Below are 20788 nucleotides of genomic sequence, written 5' to 3'. Positions count from 1 at the left end.
GTTAAAACTACATGTTTCTATGTCATTTTTATGCTTTTTCTTTATCTTTGTCTGCATTTTCCTGGGGTCTGCTTGCATCGCTGGTCCTCAAGCGCAGACTTAGTTCTTCAGTCAACACAGTGCAGCAGGATTTCTGAGGGAAGGACATGTAAATTTACACAGTCAGTACACAGCCAATGAGAAGACTCATACCAAGAAGCTTGCAACAAAAAACAGCCTCATTAAACATAAATCATAGTACAAAAATCAGATTCAAAAAGCAGACAGCATAAAAGTGCCCAGATAATCAATTTAAAAAAAAAAACTTTGTAGAACTTTCTTTTCTCAATCATGCCCCCTCATTAATTAAAACATTTGTGGGTATTACTGACAGATCAGATTTAACTAGATAGTCTCTCATGCTAGACACCTTCTTGCGGCAGAATCTAGAAGGTGATTCAAAGGCTTTGACAGTGTTCCTGTCAGATGCCAAGATACTCCAGTGATTATGAGCAGCATCTTCAAGAGACTTGGAAATGGGGCTACACATATAAGCACAAAAAGTTATATGTGGTGTCACTACAAGGATTATAATCACGTGCCTCAAAGCATCCACACACGTTTGGCCTGTTTGGATGAGTAAGTATGAATGTCTGAGTCTGCATTTGGGCTGATGCGAAAACCAATAATTACATTTCAGCAATGGATGTTTACTGGACAGAAGTAATGTGACTGGTGAATGTATTTGCACATACCCTCTGCTCTGCAGCACTTCTGCGACTCTTGGAGGTGAGCTCCAGGACAGCCAGCAGTGCTCCCAGCCCCAAACCCAGGGAAAGAACCAGAAACATCCCCTTGAGACTATGCAGCTGCACAGCTGAAGACCTGGCCTTGTCTGCTACGCAGCTGCTGGCCCACCACTTGCTTCGCAGGTAAGCCAGCTCTCCAGCCTCACTCAGCTGAAGGATTGCCACACTGAGGTTCTTTATCAAGGGAGAACCTTGAGGATATTGATAGGTTTAATGTTAGCCACACAGTTTTAAAGTTTTTTTTTTTTTTTTTTTTAGCATAAAGAGGTTTTAAAATAAACAGCCTCACCATATGCTGCAGCAATGCTGTATCCCCTCATGCCAATGACCTCATGAGCTCTGACCAGTTCACAATGACGTGCTACTGCCAAGTCCAGAGAGACAGACTCTCCAATAAAGGCAAAGTTGCCCTCTTTTGCACGCCGGACCCCTTCGTCCATAGATGACACAAAACTCTTAGTTCTCTCCATGTGTTCATAGATTCTGCGATACACTGGGTTGTTTGAATTCTGGGTAAAGGGAAAAAAAAGCATTGGAGAGCAGAAAAACTGTTGTGAGATAAGTGATCCAGTGCACGAGTTGTCTTTCAAGTCTTTACAGCTGAGAGATCAACATTTTCGCTCTCACCTTAAAGAAGGCAAGGGTGGAGGAGCCTGCCAGGCAGCCATACTCAATTGTGTCCTGATTGGCCAAGTCCTCAAACCCTTTCACCATCAGCTGAGTGGACTCCGAGCTCTTAGAGGAGCTGAGATTGGAAAAATAACAAGCCAGGAGGACCACAGTAAATAACCACCAGCTGCAGCAGATGACACGTCCTGAAATAGCTTTGGGGTGAGGACCAGCGCCTGACAACACAAACAAGAACACAAAGAAAAATGTCAAAGCCTGAAAGAAAAAGAGAAATTTTTTGCAGACAAAAAGAAACAAATTAGCCAGGTCATTACGTTTAGATACTCTCCTCTCTGTTTGATGTTTACCTTGAAGAGTCAGAGCTCCAGCTGTGTACCACAGGCTGTGGAGGAAGCTGAATCTGTTCTGTTCACTCTGAGGCTGACTCCACTCACATGGGCTGAGCCTGCATGCACATAAAAATGTTATGTTATTAATGTAACAGCATTCCACTGCTGGAAAACAAAATGTGGATATATCCACAGGAAAAAAAAAGATATTCACATTTAAATCCACACATAACCGCATCAGTAAAGATCAATAAATAAATGACAAAAATCAACTCCTTGCATCACCAACCTGGCGACTATAAAGATGCTCGCAGCAGTCCCCAGATAAGCAATGAGGATGCCGACCCAGGTCTCAGCTGTAAAAGGGGTCAGGAAATCAAAGAAGCCCGATCCCTCTGAGATGTCCTTCCTCAGCAGGATGCTGATTCCTGTTTGCATGAATGGTTTGGTCATCCCCACAGCTTTCTCCCGAGCTGCTGTGAGAGTCAGTGGAGCGATGGCGAGATCTGCTTCCTGCAGGGAATGTGTCACAGGGTGACTAAGTGTGAATGTGTGTGTGTCTAAGCGTGCGTGCGTGTGTGTGTGTGTGTGTGTGTGAGAGAGAGAGAGAGAGAGAGAGAGAGAGAGAGAGAGGGGTTGCGTGCGCACCGACCGGAACTAATTGAACACCTGAGAAGACACAGGTGTGTGTGGTGGCGGGAAAGTTTGTTCCTTTGTTAGTGGACGCAGGCAGCGGGAAGGGGAGCATCGGACAGGAGAACCAGCTGAGCTGACTGAAACGGCCGAGGACGCGGTGTAAGAGTGCTGGTCAGACGGTCGCCACGGCGTCTTAAAAGTCCGGTGAACAGCGCGAGAGGACCTAGACCGAGACCAAAGAAGCCGCTGCCGCGTGGGGATCCAGGCCGCCGCCACGCCACGCCACAGACGCTCACCCCTCCTGCGGTTAAGTGCCCCTCTATTTCTGTGAATATATCGATTGAAATAGTATTTAGTGACGCTGTGTTTGCTGTGACAATTTATTCTGTCTTTTCTTTGTTCTTGGTGGTTCCGATGTTCTTGGACAGATTTGGGCATCTCGTGTTAAGTCATTTTTTTCCCAAATAATTTCAGTAATCTTTGTGCATTGGGCCTTATTTTGTTTGGAGTGGATTTACTTTCAGTGGATTAGTTATTTAATTCTTGGAGTTGTTTTGTGTTGGGTTCTTGAGTTTGCTGTGTTTCCTCACATAAGGTTTATTGATTTCGTTTCCTGGGACTGGTATACACAGTACAAACACTGATATGTGGCTGACCACCATGACCGATGCCCTGTTTTGTTTCTCTCTCAAGCTACCAACTGACAGCCACGCTGAGACCTGCTGTCCAGGGAATCACCTACACTCCGTCTGGGTGAGTGGACAGCCTATTGGACTCTTTTAATTCGATTCTCCAGAGTACTCTTTTTTTTATCTATTGTTTTTAGCTTATTTTTGTATTAAAGATATTTATATATTTTAGGAGTGGTGAAAAAAAATCGATTATTGATTAATTGCGATTATATTATGGACGATTATGAGTCGATTATTAAATTTCCAAAGATCGATTTTTTTATTGTAATACACAGCAGTGACTCTCCAGTTACTGGGTGTCATACAGGATTTAACCGCAAGGCGGAGCTGTTGACTAACAGTCACAACAAAACACCCTGTAACAACCAGTGACCGAGCGAGCGAGCTTACTATGCTAGCGAGGCGAGAGGCGTGTGAAACGGACGAAGAAAACTCATTAACCTACTACCGACCAATCCATGCAGCTCCATCTGGGCTAAAAGCAAGTGTGTGGATGCATTTAGGTTTTCATGGCAGGAGGTCTAAACACGTCGACAGGGCGTACGTTGTCTGCAAACTAAGCTAAAGCACTAAGCAATACTGGCAACGTGAGGGCTCCAGGTTCGAAACCCGATCTGAGCTCCTCTGCGCGGAGTTTGCATGTCCACGCAGACACAGGGAGAACATGCAAACCTCATTCCACCGAATCAACGTCCTCAATAAAAGATAAGTTGAGTAATTCTGCAGCTGACTGTTTTTTTTAATTGTGCAATACGTTTATGGTGTATTCTGGATTACTGTTGTCAAATGGAAACTATAATCGATTGGAAATCGAATCGAGACCTCAATAATTGTAATTGAATCGAATCAGGAAATTGGACTGATCAACCACCCCTAGTATATGTTAATTAAACCTTCCCCTGGGTATTATATACTGTTACAGTCACTCTACTTGGTGACAGATGCATCAACACATTTGACACGTGAAAGAAGATATTGCTTACAATATATTTATAGAAACTCCTTAAGGGATTTAAGAGTTTTTATTTCAACAACAACCTTGCTGCTGCTGTTTACACCTCATGTTCACTCATTTTGAAGGCATCAGTTGTAAGTCATGGATGCCAGCTGGGTAATTCAAAGCTTCTGCAGAGTGCTTTGCTATCCTTTGACTCTTTCGAATGCCAGTTGTCATATACTCACCCCTCTCACCACTTCTCCAATCATCCCATTCCAGTTCCCGTTGTCATCCTGCCTGCCGTATGCACCATCTTTCACAAGCTGCACTCTGTATTTGAAGCCCAGTTTCTTGGCTACTTCAGACAGCAGGTCCATGCAAAAACCTTCCAGCTGTGTGCCCTTTGACATTGTATATGGCTCTTGCTATGAGAAAATATGTGATAAGATAATCAGTGAAATGTGTTTCATCTTTAATATTGTGTTCACAGTGATATGAAGCTTAAGTATGAGCCAGACAGGCATAGATTAACTACCTTTATTGTTGTGATTCTCAGCTCTGATTGCGCTGATGGTGAGGGAGGATAAAGAAAGAAACAGGTTAATGCAATAACTTTTATATCAGTAGTTCCTAAACTTTTCTAAAAGGTGTTTTGTTTTCTGAGCTGTTACATCTTTAACCTCCACATATGTCACATATTTTAACAGGGTTTATAGGGATTAGTGCTGTGGCTCTAGGGATGAAAATATTGGTGAGTTGGTCAGCCCAGTGGTTGGTGATCCCCTGACTTATTATCGAGTACAACCAGCAGATCCTAATTTTCACTAATCCAGTGAAACATCTTAATGTTTACTAGATGGATTGGCACAAACGACTATTAAACATTATCATTTAGTTCAGAGCATTGCAAAAGTGGTTAGTGTGGTTGCAGACTCTTGCTTACATGATTCTGGTATTTATTTCTTAGTTCTTTTGTTTTGATATGTTTGAAAATGTTATGTAAAATGTAGACAGTGTAAATATAACCTATTATTTCTTGTGCGGTAAAACACTATTAAAAATGTACTATGAAAACTGAACAGTTATATGCTTTACAGTAGGACAGCAAAGTTTCTCACAGCTGATGTCCACACTATATTTAGCAGAATCAAAGACTTCTTTGTGCAGGGGCCATCTTCAGACTTTACTTTGACACGCAGAGATGTCTGAGGTGAATTTTTGGGTGCACGTATTGACCTTCTAGTCACAACCGGTTTCCGGTATCCCAGAGATCTGGCCACTCTCCTCTTCTACTTGAAAACAGTTTGCAGACCATAATCTACTTAGAGCAGTGTGTTAATTGAAAGAGTCTCAATGCCATGGCACTGTGAGATGGGAGGGCAGTCAAAGAGTATCAAAAGCCTCAATTCAGGCCAAGGCCTCAGGGATCCATCACCACAGGGTGAGCCTGACAACCATCAGATCCTCCTTTTCAAAAGATGACACGTATACAAGCTCTTCAAACCCCTGTCACTTTTTGGCTACTCTGAACACAGAGTCTTTGTTTGCTCCATAGAGTTGATTTATTACCATTTTTTTGTGAGAGTGTCAACTAGATTGCTTCCTTGTCTGTTTTTCTACAAGACTTGGACAGGATGTGGCGCTAGACTTTGATATTCATCCGATCTGACAGTTTATGTATTTATGTCTCGTCAAGCTTGAGAAATTTCTACCAAATCCTGCAGTGAAAAACATGAGGAATTTGGCAGAGAAAAAAAGCAAGCTGCCACCACACTGAATTACAATGCAGTGACCGGGTCAAACTTTAAAACATCAGTATCCAGCAACAAAACTTTTTTTTTTTTTTTTTCCCCCCCAATGTTGTCAGACAGACCAATCCAAATCAATGCATACTTAGTCACTTTAAACATGGCTTGAGGTTAAAAAGAAAAAAAATTGTTGGCTGATGAAATGTTATATTGGTTTAGTGTGTTAGTACTATTTCTGCTTAAGTGCAAACCAGATGAATAAAATTGTCTTACCTGCAGTACATATGCCCATGTCCAGGAAAAACCCAAAAGACAATACGAACAAGCCAAACAGCATCTTGTCTGTGCTTCCTCTTTACATCCTAAGAGTTATAAATAGACAATTCGTTGCTGATGGTGCATCAGAAGGTTCACATGGATAAACATAAATAAATGTATATTAAGATCTTTCTTTATACAAATGCAAAGATGTGAATCAAGTCATCACATTAAATAGTTTCAGAACAGATAATCAGTGAGGAGAGTACAAATAAGATGGTTGTCCTTACCACCTGACAAGATTCCAAGATGCGACTGCTGGATTGGCACGTCAGGCTTCAGACAGACCCCAGTGAGCTTGACTGTAATGCCGCGTGATCTGAAGTTTTTCAGATTCAAATGTGTTAAGACAACCAACGAAGTTTTTGTGGGTGGAGAAAGTGGAAGAATTGGAGAAGGGTTGGGGAGAAGCAGCTCAAAGTACAAACATACAGCTTGCACTGTGGATTAAAAGGAGGTAATTTATATTCAAAATGAGTCTGAGGAATTTCTTAATAATATAAATGACATAAAATCATCTGAGTTACATTATCTTGTTAGATTGTCATAGGCTGAATGATATTTACATCGCATGTGAAGTTGAATATTGGAAGCTGAAGCTATGGGCAGCTGTCATGCAGTGCATTTCACAGAGAAAGCTGCTGCATACATAAAGCTGCATACATTTAAGGTTAAAAAAAAAAGTTCTGTGAGTAGAAGTGCTGAAGTAATACAATGACCTTCCAGTCACACACTCACTTCTATAACCTTGAGGCCACCACTGCCTTGAATCATAGAACATATACAGGTTAAAGGGGCTAACACAGGTTTTGGCTTCCTTTGTAGATGGATCTGTGTAAGACTCAAAAACCTCAGTTTAAGTATAAAAGTGTAAGTCAACAGGTTAACATCAGCTTTTCCAGCATGACAGTAGTCTCTGCTCTTTAATGATGTTTTCAAAGGAAAAAATCAGGCCATTGAATTGACTGAGCGGCTAAATATCTTGTGAGGCTGTGGAGAGGAATCAAAATGTTGCAACACAAAGAGGGAAAAAATGTATAGAGTGAAGTGAGTAGGAGGATACTCACTTACCCTGAAAAGATGTCTGAGACTCAGTAAAGTGTTGAGTAAGAAAGGCTTCACTTTGGCATGGAGACTGATTAAAAAGCACAGGAAAAACTGTTTAAAGCTAACCAGGAGTGAAGATTTGTTTCTCTGTACGTTAACAAATAGTATGCCAGCTATAATTTTGGAGCCATAGAAGATTATAATTCATTAAAATTATTAAACAGTGTTATAAATTCAAATCATAATGGGTGTCTGTGCTGTGTTAATAGCTGAAAAACTTGATATAGCTTTATATAAGTAAATAATGTGAGTATTTAGGCAGCAGGATATATCTGAGTCTCTGTATGTTCACCAGATGTTTTATGGCTGCTTCAAAACTAGTGGAATATAGAATTGAGTTAGCCTGTGATCATAATATCAGTCTATTTTTCACAGCTTAATCTAGATTGTTCAGACTATAAAATGTGTAATGATACATAAATAAATTGTTTAAAGAGCCTGCTAGCATGGTAAATTTATTGCACCTCAGCACTGGCACATGATCATCTTGTAATTTGAAGTGAGTGCATCTTCTCCTGCCAGTGGAAGTAGTTAATTTAGCAAAAATCATTGCTGGCTTTGATCGGCCTCAAACCCACAATATTACTGTCAAATCTGCCAACGGCTGGCCCTTAAGGTCACAAAATTAAGAGTAGCTATTCTAATGGAAGAATTTCTGTCAACTCAGCTTGTGGAAGTATAAAGAATTAGTGTGAATGATAAATGCAATGCAGGGCCAGAGACAGGATTTTAGAAATACAGATTCCACATTGTATTTTATTATTTTTTAAATGATAATTTACATTTTTTGTAATGTACGTTGCAATGTAAATGTTCCCTTTGTTATGGTCTAAACTCTGTTTTGCTGAATTCTCCACACTTCCAGGAACATACATTAAGTCACACACATACACATGAGTCTTTATTTTGATTTGTTGTTTTATTATTTTACTATTGTCATTAAATCCACCCTAACTTGTCTGTAACTGTAGAATTAGAACCCCTGCTCAGGCTGTTAAAATCCTACATTTCCCAGAATCCGTACTGAGGGGACCTGACCTCAGTGTCCTGATGTAATGCAGTAAAAGAAGAAATAATGAAAAATCCACTTTATAGGTTAGGTAGATTCATAAATGTATTTTTGGTTTCTAGAGGCTCTCAGCGCACCCACATGCAGTGACAAACCAGCAGAGGCATACAGGTATTCCATACCTGTATGCTTCTACTAGAAATTGATTAGGAAATTATTCTGCAACTATTCTGATAACCAATTAATCATTTCAGTCATTTTGAATTAAAAAAAAAAAAACACAAACAGTTACAGCTTTCTTTGTCATGTGCAATATTTTGAACTTTTGATCTGATAATTTGAATATGCTGCTTAAGACTCAGGGAAATGATAATAATAATTATTTTTTTCTTTGTTTTCTAACAGCCAAGACAAAACAATTATTTGATTAATAGAGAAAAGAAAACTAGGAGTGGAAATAATATTTAGTTGCAATCCCGAGCAGCCTGAATTAAAATGTTTTGGATCTTAGTATTTGGAAATAAAATCTAACCTGTTAACTGTTTCTATGGCCATGACCATGGTCATCTCTTTTGCAAACCTACAGTGTCTAATAACAACATAAACATGCGTGTATGAGCATTTGATTATTATTGTCTTTATGTTAAGTAGTAATTACACTTGGATGCCGGATGATTTAAATTACAAGCTTCAGAAATAACGTTACATGCTTTCCCAGAAACAGCAGGTGTGTAACAGGTACAATATGGTGTATGGGGGAAATGCAGATGAAGTCGTAAGGCGCGGAAGATATGTCAAGTTGTTTTTCCCACCGCTTCTTTCTGTGATGAGCTCCAGACTGAGTGCGATGAAATCGGTTTATCAGTTTGACCAATCAGAGCTCGATGCGCGTTGCGTGCGAGGTGAGGCGGCGGGCTACGATTGGCTGAGGTGGTTTTTTCCAAAGGGGCGTATTTTTCAAGCCATCTTGACTGAATATTTAGCCTCATCCAAGGTACATTAATTTGATATCTTCGGGATTTTGCTGCCCCCAAGTTGAGAACCAGCATAGTTTGAAAGGTTTAAAGCACAGCTATGAGACCAGGTGGAGTTCGTGTGTTTGACCGAAGTAACGGCAGAGAAGTGAAGTGCTGAAGATGACGCTGTCGCTCCTGAAATTACCGGCTAGCTAAGCTAACGGCTAGCATGTCCGCCTTGGTTGTAGTCTGTCACTAGCTGACATTTAGCTAGGTGCAGTTATTCTGTTTGGCACTCGCACTGCAGAGGACCATTTTACAAGGTAAACGACTCTGGTATTTTCAGTATTTTCAGCGTTGCTTGGAAATTCTGCTGTTTTGCTACACGACTTCTGTGTGTCCTGTCCGACCGAGTAACGTTATCACATCAGCAAGAGACAATCTTTTTGCAGGGGTCTGGAGTACAAAGCAATGCCCGAAACGTTGCACGTCGGCAGTGTCGTGATCAAATGTATACATGCAATACATTTATGCATTTAGGCACGGTGCATACTGTGCATCTGCTCTCTGGTTGTTTTTGGCATGTATAATTGGGCTGCTAATCAACTTGCAATACAAATGTTGTCTCTGCTGTTGTGCGCCTAAAATGGCTGACAGATGTTAGATACTCGGGTTGGTATTTAGCGCTCTTCAACCGAACTATGCACAGCAACAAGGAAAAAAATAGGGGATGCAGCCATTTGATTGGGTCGCAAGAAATATGGCAGCGTTACAGACTCCTGATTGGACCAATGGAGAGACAGCTGAGCTGCATACATGGGAGCAGCACGAGTTACTGTAGTTGTGTTTGTGCAGCAAGAGTACTTGAGGTAACATGCTGTGTTTTTATTACAGCAGCACCAGAGTTGACCCCTTTGTAACCAGGAATAAAGCAAATTAACAGATCTTTCCAGTATTGCAAAATAAGATGACAGTCTTTCACAGTAGTACAGGACTATGGTCAGGGTAAAAAGAAATTCATTATAGAGGAATATAAATCTAGCTTTGAGGGCTCACTAAAACACTTTTTAACTTACTCATAAAACATGAATGAATAAAGGCAACATTTTATAACTACTTGTTTATAACATTTTAACCACAGGTTTTAGTTTCTTTCTCTTACCTTGGTTGTTTTTGGTTTTGTTTTGTTTGTTTTTTTTTTAAATTAATCAAGAATGTATATCTTTAACAGCAAGGAGGTTAAATTTAAGTATGTGTTGTGATAAGAGGGAATGTTGCCCAAATTACGGTACACATGTACACATTGGCCGCAGTCCTGCATTGGTTCATAAGGGACAGCTGGATGTCAGAGTAACAAATTATACTTTATACTGACTAGTCACTCAGTGGGTAAATTGTGTTCTTAATATTTTCAAAGCATTACATAGTTTCCCAATTGAAATGGCACTTTAGTACTACCAATGCTGACAATTATTGTTAGTTTAAAATTCAATATTTACTGTGGCTGGCACCTGTCATGGTGCGATGACTGATATCAGCATAATTATTTCCTAGTGAAGACCATGATTATATGATAGGAAGTACAGATGTCTACAATACAGTAATGCCAAAAATTAGCATGGATTGAACATGGATTATGTTCAGCTTATCTGACTGTTATACCAAAATAAACTTTAATTTACACAAGACTTATGTTCTAAATAGTACTTTGACAAGTACTTTCCCCTTTCTTTAAAACAAAATGTGATAATCAGACCTTCTCATTTCTAACCCATCTTTTATATTTTCCACTTACTTTCAAACATGAATATACAACCGCATCTGTAAATCTCTTTCACTAATGGCACAACTAGTGTTGAGCCAGCAACTTAAATTGCAGCAATAAATTCTTTTCTTCTCATCTTTTAGGGAGCTGGTGTAAACTCCCATGCGGAAAGTGAGGAGGCGGGAATGTGAGACAGTTGTTCGCGGACTCAACATGGGTAGGGGTCGAGGCAGAGGGAGAGGAAGGGGCAGGGGATCATCTGCCCAGTTGCGGCCCCCCTCTCCCTACAGACTTCAGCTCTCTCCATCCAGGGAGACTTTAACTTATGCTCAGGCACAGAAAATAGTGGAAGTGGATCTAGATGGAAGGCTCCATCGGATTAACATCACAGATCCTCTGCCAGTTATAACCGAGGATGAGATGATGGCCCAGGACATTGCTGAGTGCAACAGCAATAAGGAGAACAGTGAGCAAACGCAGAGTAAAACCAGATCGTGGAGGAAACCCTCAAACAGTAAAAGCAGGAGGAGTGGTAAAAATACATCTCACCAGAACCAACGGTCTGGGTCCCAGCAGCACACAGGAGCTACTAACTCCTTCCAGCACCCATCCAACCAAAGCCCTCTGCCTGAGCCCACCTTCCGTGTGCTGAGTTCAGTTTGCCTTTCAGAGGCACCTCCTCTTCCTGCAGCATACTACCGCTACATAGAAAAGTCAGGGGAGGAACAGGAGAGTGTGGCTGAGTATGACATGGATGAGGAGGACCTGGCCTGGCTGGAGATGGTGAACCAAAAGAGGGTGTCTGACGGCCATGCCTCCGTACCTCCAGACACTTTTGAGCTGCTGATTGATCGTCTGGAGAGGGAGTCCATCCTGGAGTCCCGTAGCCAGGCTCTGTCCCAGAGTGCAGTCGATGAGGATGCCTTCTGCTGCGTCTGCTTGGATGACGAATGTCTCAACAGTAATGTCATCCTGTTCTGTGACATCTGCAACCTGGCTGTCCACCAGGAGTGTTACGGCGTGCCCTACGTACCTGAGGGCCAGTGGCTGTGCCGCTGCTGCCTGCAGTCCCCCTCCCGTCCTGTAGACTGTGTGCTCTGTCCCAACCGAGGAGGTGCCTTCAAACAGACAAGCGATGGACGCTGGGCCCACGTTGTCTGTGCCATATGGATCCCGGAGGTGTGCTTTGCCAACACAGTGTTTTTGGAACCTGTTGAAGGGGTCAAGAACATCCCACCTGCTCGGTGGAAGCTCACCTGCTACCTGTGTAAGCAGAAAGGCAGAGGAGCATCCATTCAGTGCCACAAAGCCAACTGTTACAGGGCCTTTCATGTCACCTGCGCCCAGAAGGCCGGTCTCTTTATGAAGATAGACCCAGTCCGGGAGACGGGCGTCAACGGTACCACCTTCTCTGTAAAGAAGACTGCTTTCTGTGAGCATCACTCTCCTGTTGGGTTTCGGCGGGACGGGTCAGGAGACGAGTCGGTTGAGGGAAGACTGGTGGGGGGCAGGGGGAACCGGGGTCAAAGGTCATATACTCAGAGCCCCCCCTCGCCACCAAACAAGAAGGCTACCAAAGGCCAGAAGAAGAAGAATACGAAAGGGTCTGGTGGGACACGTCGCTCAAATGTGCCTGTGCTGCTGGTGCCTCAGATCCCCTCTCACAGGTGTGACATTTGCATATTGTGAGAATTTTCAGAACCCAGCATATCCAGTTTATTTAAATGTCTGTATCCTGTATTTTTACAGACATTAACTGATATTTTAAATTACGAGTTACTGGTGTTATTACACCCCACCAGTAGTACCACACGGGTTTTAATATATAACTGTTACATCTCCACAGGCTGAACAAGATCTGCACAGGAGCTGAAGTCCAGAGAAAGAATCAGTTCATGCAGAGGCTTCATAACTACTGGTTGCTGAAACGTCAGTCACGAAATGGGATGCCTTTAATACGCCGACTTCATTCGCATCTGCAGGCCCACAGGACGGCAGAGCAGGTGAGGACAGAGATTATGTACTGTTAGGTTAAAAATGAAAAAGATAAAATAAAGTAATTTTCTGAATAATATAACTTCACTGTAATAACTGCAGCACAAAAGTAATTATATTGTTTTATTGCACCTTTGGTTTATCATAGGTTTGTGATTACGTGATATTTCACAGGAAACGGTTTTGAGAGACTGTAAATAGAATCCATCACCACTTTGTTGCATTTTCACACATGTGACTGCAAGCTAAGCACATGTGGTTTTGGCATCCCAGACGCGTGCGATCGTACCCATAATATACACTTGTTTAAAACATATCCATCTCTTTGGTTGAGTATTATAAAATATTTAAACCAGCACATTTACATTTAGAGCTATTATAGTGTCAGAAAATCTGAGAACCAATTAAAACCGTTCTGAATAGAGTCAGTCATGGCTCACACTGTTTGTATTCTCACACACTGAAATCAAGCATAAGCCAAGACATCACACTTTGTAATAGCTGCTTCAGATAGATGGCAAGCTTCCACGCACTTCACTAGTCTGTCATCTTTGCTGTAGACCTCTTGCTATTGTGGAGGGCAATAGCATTTAAAAAGTTGTGGATGTTGGGTTTAATCTATTGCCCGCTCACTCATAACGCCAGGGGATGGGTTAAGCTGTTTTAACCAAGTAGTGTGGGTAAAAAAAAAGATTTATCCACAGCGGTTAAGATGGTGAAATACAATGCTAATTATAATGGATTTCAAAGCTGAATCAGAAATCTGTTCTCTTTGTACTTCTGTACTCCTTTGTGTCCAGAGGGAGCCTGACGAGAAACTGTGTGCTGCAAGAGAGGAGCTTCGATACTGGCAAAAGTTGAGGCAAGACCTTGAAAGAGCCAGACTTTTGGTTGAGCTGATCCGCAAGAGAGAGAGGCTAAAGAGAGAACAGGTGCGTGACAGAGGAAGTGTGAGGCATGAGACAAGCTATAATTATTTAGGGTATTTTTACAAACCTCCTTTCAGGTATTGCCATTCACAAACATCTGTGCTAGAGCTGCAACAATTAGTCAGTGAATCGATTAGCTGATTGTCACTCAAAGGTAAATATTTGCAGATTTTTTGTAGTCTTCTATCATAAGTAACAGCTGACAAAACAAGTAATTTGAATATGTTACCTGAGAAATTGTGATTGGCGTTTTTTAAAAATGATTTTATGACATTTTATGGACCAAACAATTATTTAACTGAGAAGATAACAGGCAAATGAACTGATAATGAAAATAATTCTTAGAGGCAGCTCTGTTCTCAGTTCTGTTCTCTTCAGCATTCATCTTTCATTTGCACCTTTTAAGAGTGACCTTGTATTTTCTCTCCCCCGTGTGTTTACGTCATCTCTCTCCAGATGAAAATTCAGCAGGCGGCTCTCGAGTTGAAGCTGACCCCAGCGTTGGTGCTTCTCCAGTCCACCTTGGACCAGCTACAAGAGAAGGACACGGCCAAAATCTTCTCTGAGCCCGTCAATCTGTCAGAGGTTTGTGCAGATTGAAAACAGTCTGCTTAAATAGACCCGTTTCGTTCAGCAGCATATTTACTTATGCTTTATTATGACTCAGCTAATATTCTGCTTATAATGATTCACCAAGGTCCCAGATTACTTGGAGTTTATTTCCCAACCCATGGATTTCTCCACCATGCGTACCAAACTGGAGGGACATGCCTACTGTTCCATCACGGACCTAGAGAGGGACTTTGACCTCATGATTTCCAACTGCCTCAAGTACAACTCCAAGGACACCATGTTTCACAAGGCAGCTTTACAGCTGCAGGAGGTGGGTGGAGCCGTCCTCCGTCACGCCCACAGGCAGTCTCAGAGCATCGGCCTGGACCCCAACACTGGCATGCATCTCCCAGAGGCTCCAAACAAACATGGCTTCTACCACTGTACGTGGGATGACGGTGAGTTGAGAGTGGGAACTAGCTGTTTCTTTATGAACGTAATCGACATGCCTCAACTGTTTCATGTTTTTTTTTTCCCTCAGTCGACTCTCTACTGGACCCAGAGAACAGACTGCACTTAACCACAGAAGAGCAGCTAAAGGCCTTACTGGATAAACTGGACATGGTCACATCCATGCGTACCAGCGGTGGCCGAACCAAACGCATCAGGCTGCTGCGCCGAGAGATCAATGCTCTCAGACAGAAGATGAACCAGCAGCAGCAGAACACTCAGTCTGTGAATGGCAATGACAAGGAGGATGAGGGAAAAGAAGAGGAGGAGGAAGAGGGGGAGGAGGAAGAGAAGGAAAAGAAAACGGAGAAGACAGATATTGTGGATAATGGACCTTTGACTGCAGTGTCCAACTCTGGGACAGGTAAAATCATTTTTACTCTGTATCATTCAGTTACTTTTCTTAAATGCAGTTTGGCTTCATAACATTACTAATATAATTGAACCAATAACTGCTCTGTTTATAAATCATGATTAGCGCTGCAGCTGATGATTGTTTTCATTATTGAATAATTTGTTGATTGATTAATGGATCGATCATTTTGTCTATAATGTGAAATAGTAATTATTTTACCTAACCATTAATATGTATATACTAAGCTGTATTTATGATCCTGAAATGCATTTCTCTTCGATCCAGATGACTCTCCACCTGTCTTAGAACTTACTTGCCCGGTGTCATCACCACTGCCTGGAGACGCTCCTCTTGAACCTCCTGTCCTGGGTATTGTAACTGGAGGACGAAGGTCACCTGGGCGCTCCTACAAGCGTCAGAGATCATCCCGCAGTGGGAGCAAAAGCCAAGGTGAAGATGAGGCGGAAGTCGGTGAAACACCATCTTCTCAACCAGAGGCTGTTCACGAGGTTACACCACTGGGAACACCCCCAGCTCTGCCTTTGGCTGGAGTTGGTCGTCGTACGTCTGTTCTGTTTAAGAAAGCCAAAAATGGGGCACGAATGGTAAAAAACAAGACCCCACCACAACAGAATGGGAAAACGTCAGAGGGTAAAACCAATGGGTTGGAGAGCACTCCTGGTAGTCCAGATTCACCCAGTGTGACCAACATCACCACCTTACCTCCCACTCCAAACGCTTCCCCTGCACCTCCCTCTCCTTCCTCGCACCACCTGAGGTCCAGAGGCCTCAGCTCAGACAGTGAAGCAGACAAACTTCCTCCACCACCCAGAGAACCAGGTAGGGGACAAAATAGATCACTTTATTCCTGAGAATGATGCTTGACAGGAGAGAAGTCCTTATGAGTCATGATTTCATTTGTGTTTCTGCTAGGCCTCACAAACGGAAAGCATGCCTCTGCAGACCATGATGATGATGACCAAAAATTAAAGTGAGTATGGATAATGATCTTTGTTGGCACAGAATTTTAGCTTTATCTTCATAATAAATTGTTCCTTATAGCTGAATCACTACTGCAAAGAATTATCATGTGACTGTAGCTCGACAGAGCTTTATAGCAAGTTTGGTTTTCTGGCCCTCAGCTTTACTGTTTGGAGTCACTCTCACCTCTTCTCATAGTTTTTAGCCACAGCAGGCAGCTGTTTTCATTTAGAAGAAACGCCCTGAAAACTCACTGTACACTACCTGCTCATCACCAAACAAAGGTGGCCAAAGTTAGCAATTAACTGGTGCACATAGCGGACCATTTAGTAGCAAAAGAGCCACATATTTCCCAAATACGTTGGAGGAGACCAAACCCAAGTTAAAAGGAGAGTAAATATTTGACCTGAAATCATCAGGACACAACAGGACTTCAAATGAATGTTAATCTTGCTTTGCTTCTGCTGGATGTCTAAATAACCAATTGTTTTCTTCCAGATTTGAGTGTCATATGAATTTAAAAGGTGATAATATCTCAATGTTGGGCTCACAACTTGTCTCCGCTGACCCTAAGTGACCAAAAAAATCTGTTATTGCAAGTTAAAAATCATCCTCCTGACTTGCTTTTCTCCCCTCTTGTTTACAGCTGTAGTGTCTCGCCACCCAAACGTAGTCGGGGTAAACCTGCGCTGGCCAAAGTCCCCAGCAGTGAGAATGGAGACATCTCTGGGACTGGTGTGTATCAAGAGAAAGGGCAATCAGTATACAGTGAAATGCCTCTGTTTTTGTTCGTTTAGTGGATGCATAATGCAAGATAATACACACAAAAACTCTAACAAAGAGCTGTCATGAATACAAATTAATTGGACATATTGGAATATCCTGTTCACAGGAAAGTCTACACTTCTGTCTTTAGATAGTGAGACAGAGCTCACACCACTGGACCTGGTTTGGGCCAAATGCAGAGGTTATCCGTCATACCCAGCAATGGTGAGAATGGATTCAGTCTTTGAGTGTACGGTTTACGTACCAAGCTTATTTTGGTTCAAATCTCAGAGGTAAATGAAAAGTCCTTGTTGCATCCGGTAGAAGGGAATAATTATTGAATCAACTGTAAGTGACAGAATTTACTGTTACAGATTGTTGATCCAGATATGCCCCAGGAAGGGCTTCTTCACAACGGCATCCCCATTCCAGTGCCTCCTGTGGAGGTGCTTAAACTGGGCGAGTGGAGACAAACAGACGAAAGCGAAAAGCTCTTCTTAGTTCTCTTCTTTGACACCAAAAGAACTTGGTAAGATTCAGACAGATAAGATAAAGCTAATTCTGAATTTCACAACAATCAGGAGTAGTTTTGCTCACTTTGAAAACTGTCCCTCTTGGCTTTCAGGCAGTGGCTCCCTCGTAACAAACTACTGCCGCTGGGGATGGATGACACTGTAGACAAGCTGCGCTTAATGGAAGGCAAGAAACCCAGTGTTCGCAAGTCTGTACACACTGCGTATGACCGGGCCATAGTACATTTAAACCATGTGAGAGGAAATCTTAACTTCACACCCTCCAATTTTATATAAATTTTAGCAGAAACAATTTTATCTTCTTAAACAGGCTGCCTGGTTGTATAGAAGCTTCATCAATGCTCTTAAAAAAGTGGAAAAGTTGATGGTATTTGAAGGTTTTCTGTACAAAACTGATGCTCTGGTTTTTAAAATGGAGAGAAAAGGTGCTTGAACACATTTTTGTAGGTGAATTTGTTCATTTACTCGCGTAATTTTTTTAAAAAAAGGTTTTACACAACCACTGTTGCTATGTGTTCATATAAAGTTTTTAATTTAGGCCAAAGTGAGTCAAGACTTAGGTGAGAAGGGTGTAAATATTTAATTGTCAAAGGGATTGGTCTTGATTCAAAACATATTTAGACTGTATTTGCCATAGAAATGTCACTGTGTTTATTCGAGTGTGAAAGTCCCACTTACGTTCACGACATACCTGGACTTAACAGAAGTTTGGCTTTGATAGCTATGAAACTTGTAACTTTGCTGTCTTTGGAAATTCTAAGTGGGGCTGTCAATATTAATTAAAACATTTGTTTAATATCGCCATTATTTTCCAAGTAGATGCAAAAGGCAACAACCAAAAAAATAAAGACAGTTGTGGATCTTCTGTGCTTAAATCTACAGAGGTGGTGTACTATACTGCCCAAGATGTCCTGAAAATGTTTACGTAGCAGATGGTAGCAACTTGTAAAGAAGGCCAGAAATGATAAATACAATGTTGTTATGCTTTTCCTTTAAGCTCTGAAGGAGGCGTGATGCTGCTGCGATCATTTAAAGTTGACACTACAAATGCGTCATTCTAAACCATTTCTCCTTTCTTTGCAAAATGCTACACTTTTTTACTCCGCAAATTTTAAAAACAGTAACCTGTATTTCAACTGATCCCTCCATTGAATCACATCTTATCTGTCCTTTTACTTACAGTTGAGCTGTTATTGACACGGAATTGAAAGCTAAGCCTGAAGTGAAGCTTAACTGGTTTTACATTTGATTCCTAGAAAATGTTTTGGGTGTGCACAAATTTTATTCAACAGTTCTGAGAAACATTCTGTAGATACAACAGTTACAACAACAACAGTTCAAATTATTAGAAAGAGGGATAAATTTTAGTCAAGTGGCTGCCAGTGCAAACATTGTTAAACTCTTAGTCCAGCTATGACGGGTTGTGGGTGGGACTTGAGAGGTTTTTACTTATTTTTCCATATTGTGAAACTGTATTATGATACTAGAATGTTGAAGTACCTGGTGCAGCTACTTGGTTAGTAAGATGTGACGCCACTACAGAGGTGAAGCTGATTCTTTTGTGGTTATTCTGACAAAGTCTACTGCAATCACTCACTGAAGAACTTGCAATTGTTTGCAAATCTGGCTGAAATGACTTGAAAAGCACAATCAGTCTGTTAAAAAAACAAAACAAAACAAAAAAAAAAACCTTGTAGGATTGGTGACTCCTGGAGCCATATGTGTGGCAAAAACCTTGTGTGGATGCGTGTGTGTGTGTGTATACATTATATATATATATATATATATATATATATATATATATATATATATATATATATATATATATATATATATATATATATATATATGTATATATATATATATATGTATACAACCTCAGTGTAGTAAAGGTGCATGTGTATAGTTTTGTAAATATGTAAATGTATGTTTATATTGGCTTACATGAAGTAATTTAAGGAATGCGAAAATCAAATTTAGATTTTAATTTATAATTTGTGGCAGTCAAGAGTGTTATTTAAAAAGTAAAATATTGAAAAGATTTATGTATGATGCTACGTAGCTCTTTGTAATAGTGATGGTATTCACCGACATGTCAGAACATATTATCTAGAAGTGAGGTGGCACAAGATGTGAGCTCTGTAGGCAGCAGTGACTTCACTCGCTTACAAGAGGTTTGTTTTTGTTTTTTTGTTGGTGGCACGGGAGATTTTTGATCTTGTCATTTAAATTGTACTGCAAGATCTGTAAATCTGCCTGAGACAATATTTTCTCATACAAGAATAAATGCTGTTTGAAACAACTGCATGTGTTTGTAGGCCATTTTAAAAAGGATTTGCATCTGTTTGATCAGTTTATCACACCACAGCATCTTGGTTTCACTCAAGTCAAGTATCATCTGATGACAAATCAAACTATGAGACATTCAGGACCTGTTAACTTGTATTGTATAACATTAACTGGAAAACTGAATAGGCTGTTGTAATGCTGCACATTACAGAAAGTCAAGTATAAACAAGACTGTTAGTTCTCATAAGCAACATTATTTTGTTGTGAGTCATACGGCATTACAGGAAACACAGTATACCGACATGCGGTATTCACCATTAACCTGGTGCAGTATTTGTATCAGGTTAATGGTGCAAATTCACAATGTGTTTGTTAAACATCACAGCTTATACTCTGTCTGTTGACTTATTAAAGGGAGGTTTTTGATGATAAAAGTTTGACACTGCTTGAACACAAAATTGTTTTTGATTTCAGTGAGATCAGATTATAACTCAACGAGGTGCAGACTGGCAGAGCCAGAAGTTGGACAGAACAAATAACACTGATGAATGACATGTCATTAAGACTCTCAATTAAATGTTGGTAACGCTTTATTTTACGTTTTAATTTTCTATGGTGTTTCCTGGAATGATCTGTATCATTTAGCACTAATTGTAGCATAAATACTTATTGGTTTCCACAGGCAATTATTTGGAAATCTACCAAGTGTCTCTATTTTTGATATAATTAGTACCAAACTACGCAAATCTTTCCAGGAAAACTCATAGAACATTACGTAAATCACAGACCTGAAAAATCAAGCATTACTTAACGTTAATTTGTCATTTTCTGGTAGATAAATGAAACTTATTCACTACGCCTCTACTTAGTTAGGACAAGTGTACATTTGTGCAACCTGGGATTTATTTCATAATACTATAGACATACTCTTAAGACTTGAGTTGACAGGGAACTCCTCAGGACA

The 20788-nt window shown here is 40.9% G+C and overlaps 2 protein-coding genes across 6 annotated transcripts; one reads left to right on the top strand and one right to left on the bottom strand.

Moving 5' to 3' along the window:
* Positions 1–28: 28 nt before the first annotated feature.
* si:dkey-183j2.10 (glutamate receptor U1) lies at positions 29–6097 on the bottom strand. Its single transcript, XM_041034027.1, has 9 exons — positions 6034–6097; positions 4548–4579; positions 4258–4437; positions 2037–2260; positions 1766–1863; positions 1416–1633; positions 1078–1297; positions 735–979; positions 29–133 (listed from the first exon to the last, which is right to left on the bottom strand). Exons 1-9 carry the CDS (start codon positions 6095–6097, stop codon positions 29–31), a joined length of 1386 nt encoding a protein of 461 aa, XP_040889961.1.
* brpf3a (bromodomain and PHD finger containing, 3a) lies at positions 2432–19260 on the top strand. 5 transcript variants are annotated; one of them, XM_041034021.1, is made up of 14 exons: positions 9178–9473; positions 11059–12582; positions 12762–12918; positions 13711–13842; positions 14296–14424; positions 14537–14849; positions 14933–15265; positions 15542–16096; positions 16190–16247; positions 16884–16972; positions 17130–17227; positions 17377–17531; positions 17628–17701; positions 18718–19260. In XM_041034021.1, the coding sequence occupies exons 2-14, from the start codon at positions 11078–11080 to the stop codon at positions 18741–18743; spliced, it is 3624 nt and encodes a 1207-aa protein (XP_040889955.1). In that variant the 5' UTR covers positions 9178–9473; positions 11059–11077; the 3' UTR covers positions 18744–19260. The 5 variants fall into 5 exon arrangements, with proteins under 5 accessions (XP_040889952.1, XP_040889955.1, XP_040889953.1 ...); XM_041034018.1 differs by lacking the exon at positions 9178–9473 and adding an exon at positions 2432–3136 and having other exon boundaries at positions 17628–19260; XM_041034019.1 differs by having other exon boundaries at positions 14537–14834; positions 17628–19260.
* Positions 19261–20788: the final 1528 nt, after the last annotated feature.

This window comes from Toxotes jaculatrix, chromosome 3 (genome assembly GCF_017976425.1).
Source record: "Toxotes jaculatrix isolate fToxJac2 chromosome 3, fToxJac2.pri, whole genome shotgun sequence".
In the NCBI taxonomy this organism is placed as follows: domain Eukaryota; kingdom Metazoa; phylum Chordata; class Actinopteri; family Toxotidae; genus Toxotes; species Toxotes jaculatrix.
The sequence above is the reverse complement of the archived record's forward strand: the minus strand, read 5'-3'. Positions and strand labels throughout refer to the sequence as shown.